Here is a 4,280-nt window from a genome sequence, read left to right as displayed (position 1 = left end):
TTAAATTCTAACTTTCCACCAATCATATCAAAATTTGTAATTTTACCTTGATTTATAAGTAAAATACCAAATAAATAGGTAGCAGAGTAAGCCAAGTTATTCTGAAATAAGCACATGGCATTGCCCAAAATGACATCGTAGAAAAATGAATCAAAGAAACTCCACTGCTTCAAGCCTCCGCCCCGTACTCCCTTTTCTTCCCACCAAAGTTTTCTCTTTCTTTCTATAAAGCTCTATTACTTAAACAGTTTAAGCACTGATCATAAAATCATAAGTGCTCGGAAATCAAACAGTTAGCTGAAGGGGCAGAAGGAAGCAAAAGAAAAGCAAGAGCCATGGCAGATTGGGGGCCAGTTTTCGTCGCTGTAATTCTGTTTGTTTTGCTAACTCCAGGGCTTCTCTTTCAGCTTCCGGGCAATCGCAGGTGCTTAGAATTCGGCAACTTTCACACGAGTGCTGCTTCTATCATCGTCCATTCGATTCTCTACTTCGGTCTCATATGCGTCTTCTTACTTGCCATCAAGGTTCATCTCTATATCGGTTCCTAATATGACTCGCCCCAATACCACGTTTGTTGTTTGGTTTCTAATTCTCTATTGTGATGTTTGTTTGACTTGACTTTATTCGGGTTGTTCTTCGTTTTCTTTTTGTTAATGTCCTAAATTTTTCAAGTGTATGAGCGAGCAAATATTGAGCTTGGTCTAGGTGATTTCATCATTTCAATGTTAGAATATCTTGAGGCATTGTTTTGGCAATGAAAGTTCTATGTAAGGAGGAACTTCACTTCATCCCTTCAAGTCATCTATAACAAACCCCAATTTATAGAATATGGATAAGAATTGCAAACTCCATCCTACAAACAAGTTTTGGAGCCCTTCAATAATTAGATTAATCTCAAGAACCTAAATTTGAGCAATTTTACTACACTTGGGAATGAAATATGAATAGTCTATAAGATTCGTAAAGATGAATTAAGGGATATATCTTAACCCCTGCACTATGCTTATGTCGATAGAAGATTAACATGATCTCCACTTCAAAGTTACATAAATTTCGACTCGTGCCAAATGTTAAAAATCTTGGATGCAATTGTCAATCAAAGATAGAAGAAGTAAAGATATGGATACATTAACAGGCAACTGATACCTGAGAGGCTATAGTCCAAGATTTCTCTGAAAAATGAAACCTCCCTCTCCAGATTCCAAAGAAAGCAGAACGCACACCATGAAAAAGAGCATTTCTGTGTTGTAACGAAACAACGAGGCTGTCAATTTCAATATCCTTTTTTTTTTTTTTTGATTGCCTAACAGGCATTTCAAACAGTGGCAGTTACATATGATCAAAAGATTTGAAGAAAACAATGGATGAAATGGACTCTGAACAGTCTCAAAAGTAGGAAGATTCTTAACACAATGTCACTCCCACAACTTCAAAAACAACAAACTGTGGCAAACCATTCAAACTTCATCTTGCCTATAAATTTCTAGAGGCAGCACCATTCATTCACAAGGGCATCTTTACTCCGATTATCCTGTAAGCCCCATGCACTCCATCCTCCGGTAAATAATTCAACTGTCTGGTTGAACAAAAGTTTCTTCATATTTACATTTGTTTCCAACCTGCAGCAACAAGAATAACAAATAAACGAAGTTAATAACCAATAATATTCAAAGCACCGATCAAAAAGAAACACATTTTTTTATAAGAACCCTAGCTTTCACCTGACAAAAAAAATGAAAGAATGTACAAGGATATACAACAAACAAACCCACAATATAATCAACTTCATAGATATTGCAAAAATTTGCTTAAAGACTTCAAACATCATCAGTTATAAGTCTGCAATCCCTGTATAAAGGTAGGCTTACCACACAGAACAGAGGCATATAATTCAGTTAGCGCTACAAGAAACGATCTAATCCCTCCTTTAAATACCAGAGATGAACAAAAATTCCAAGCCAACCAAGTACTAGAAATCCTAGAAATTCAAGCATCACGAATGTATATATACACAAAACACCCAAATGCGAAAAATTAAAGCATTCTCATACTCCGCGTCTACTTGGAGTTTGAGTCCACTGATGGAAGTATGAGAAAATAATTGCCAATATATCCCATAGGCAACACAGATCTCATTGTCTTGCACCTGATAATGAACTACCCTGAATAAATTTCCCTTTTAACTCGTATTGCAATATCGTAAATGATTTATTCACAGGTTATTGAACAAGATAGAAACGAATCTGGCACAAGAAGAAGCAGAAGCTTAAGAAAACCCAGATTTATATAGCATTGATAAAATAGCAACCTCCATCAAGAGAATCAAGAAAGCGAAGCAAACATCAATTTATAGACAAGAAAAATCTCAAGTAATTGAAGAAGATACAACCAAAAATTCTTCTTCTTCTGACCTTAGCATACAGCCACCACTACCAAATTTTACAGGTATAGAGAAAATTTAGATACATACACATACACGTATGTTTAAAGTGAGACATCGATTATAATTTTGAACAAGCAAAAGCAGAACAATCCTTAAGAGAATTCAGACATACAAAGATTATATGCATAAATTGATGATACCCAAGTTAGAGGAAGAAGACTCAGATAAGGAAATGAAGCAAAAAAAAAAAAAAAAAACTCAAATCCAATAAAAACAAGGAACCAGAACGAGATAAGAAACTCGCCATGAAAATCTTTCCGAGGCGTTGGAGCGGTGAAACAACAAAGTAAAGAGCGACCCAACATAGAGAGGCTAGAGACAATCCCAGCCACATAAAAAATCATCACCGAAACGAGAATCCAAGGCATCAACATGAAACCAAGGAAGAAAGTAACCGATCCACAAAGCATCAAAGCCAACGAAATCCCCAAAAGCAACGCCGCGAATCCAGCTGGGGTCATCTGAGAGGAAGGCAAAATTCCGGACGATGAGGAAATAGCGGAAGATAGTTCCAGAACATGATCGGAAAAAGGCACCGGAGGAGGCGGCGATCGTAGAATTTTCAAAAGCAGAGACGAAATCTCATAAAAAACCCCAGATTGGGGATGTTGTTGAGGCCTATTCATCACAACGAAAAAAACCCACAAAATCAAAATCAAACAACGTCCGGGAAATGGATTAATTGGGGAAGAAAAAGGGTAAGAAGTGGATAAGTCCGTGAAGAACAGTGTTGAAAGAGAAAGTTAGTTTCCCGAGAAGGAATTAGAAAGAGAAGTGGGGGGTGTATGAAGAAATGGTGTTTGACGAGAGGAATCCGAGTTCCACCAGTTGAATGGAATTTTCTCGGATTAAGTCTGCTTGGATGCAGAGAAAGCAAAATAAATGAGAAAACAAAATTATCCGTACCGACAATCGAGGAAGCTAAATGTGGTAGCGCGTGGTATTCACGTATCGGAGAGCAGGTCGTGCGGCATCTAGAAAGGTCCGAATCATATGGGACATCTGTATCAAAACTCAAAGTGGGGGCAAATAATTAAGACCCCCCATTATAATAATCAATAATGGATAAACCGACGTCGGTTTAATTTACTTTACGTTTAAATATTACTTTATAGATACTTCAGCTTTAGTTCTACTTTTTTAATGGTTGATTTTAATTTTTATATTTTTAATTTTAGTTTATTTTGCTTCTTATATTTTAAAAATATTTATTTTAATCTTCATATTATTAATTTTAGTTCATTTTGATCTTTATATTTTTAAAAATTTGTCATTTTAGTCAATTTATTTTTACTTTTTAAAAATAAATAGTCATTTTTTTAAAGTTCAAGATATTAGATGTAAAATGGGTTAGTTGAGCATTAGTTACATTTTCTGTTAAATAGTTTTTTTAGTTATGCTCTTTTTAGTCTTTTTACATTATTGATGATGTATAAGAATGTTGTTGATGAAGTAATAATTTATGAAAAAATGAATATTTCTTTCCCTTTCCAAATATCTTCAATTTTTCATTTTAATATGGTATCGAGCCAAAAAATGAATATTTCTGTCACCTTAGGTGTCCACAAGCTAGAAAACAACCCACAATCGCAACCAAACCACAACACAAATAATTCATCCAAACAGAATAAGAATAGGCCTATATGCACATATTGTCATATTTCTGGTCACACCATTGACAAGTGCTATAAATTACATGGTTATCCACCTGGTTATAAGCCAAGAAACAAAACAACTAATCAAGTTCATAAGATCCCTAATGTTGCCTCTTCTGCTTCAAGTTCAGTCGTTGACACTACTCAAACAACACCTACATCTTCTGTCAACCTCAACAATG

At 35.3% G+C, this 4,280-nt stretch overlaps 2 protein-coding genes across 2 annotated transcripts; one reads left to right on the top strand and one right to left on the bottom strand.

Annotated features, from left to right (window-relative positions):
- Positions 1-335: 335 nt before the first annotated feature.
- Positions 336-548, top strand: LOC120068234 (uncharacterized). Its single transcript, XM_090308496.1, has one exon. It carries the CDS (start codon positions 336-338, stop codon positions 546-548), a length of 213 nt encoding a protein of 70 aa, XP_090164622.1.
- Positions 549-1,265: 717 nt separating this feature from the next.
- Positions 1,266-3,328, bottom strand: LOC120068233 (uncharacterized). The gene is made up of 2 exons (XM_039019946.2): positions 2,688-3,328; positions 1,266-1,619 (listed from the first exon to the last, which is right to left on the bottom strand). The coding sequence occupies exons 1-2, from the start codon at positions 3,067-3,069 to the stop codon at positions 1,603-1,605; spliced, it is 399 nt and encodes a 132-aa protein (XP_038875874.1). The 5' UTR covers positions 3,070-3,328; the 3' UTR covers positions 1,266-1,602.
- Between the last annotated feature and the right edge of the window lie 952 nt (positions 3,329-4,280).

The sequence above is a fragment of the Benincasa hispida genome, chromosome 12 (assembly GCF_027475165.1).
Source record: "Benincasa hispida cultivar pf3 chromosome 12, pf3_genome.v1.1, whole genome shotgun sequence".
Lineage (NCBI taxonomy): Eukaryota > Viridiplantae > Streptophyta > Magnoliopsida > Cucurbitales > Cucurbitaceae > Benincasa > Benincasa hispida.
This window is presented reverse-complemented; position numbering and strand designations above follow the sequence as displayed.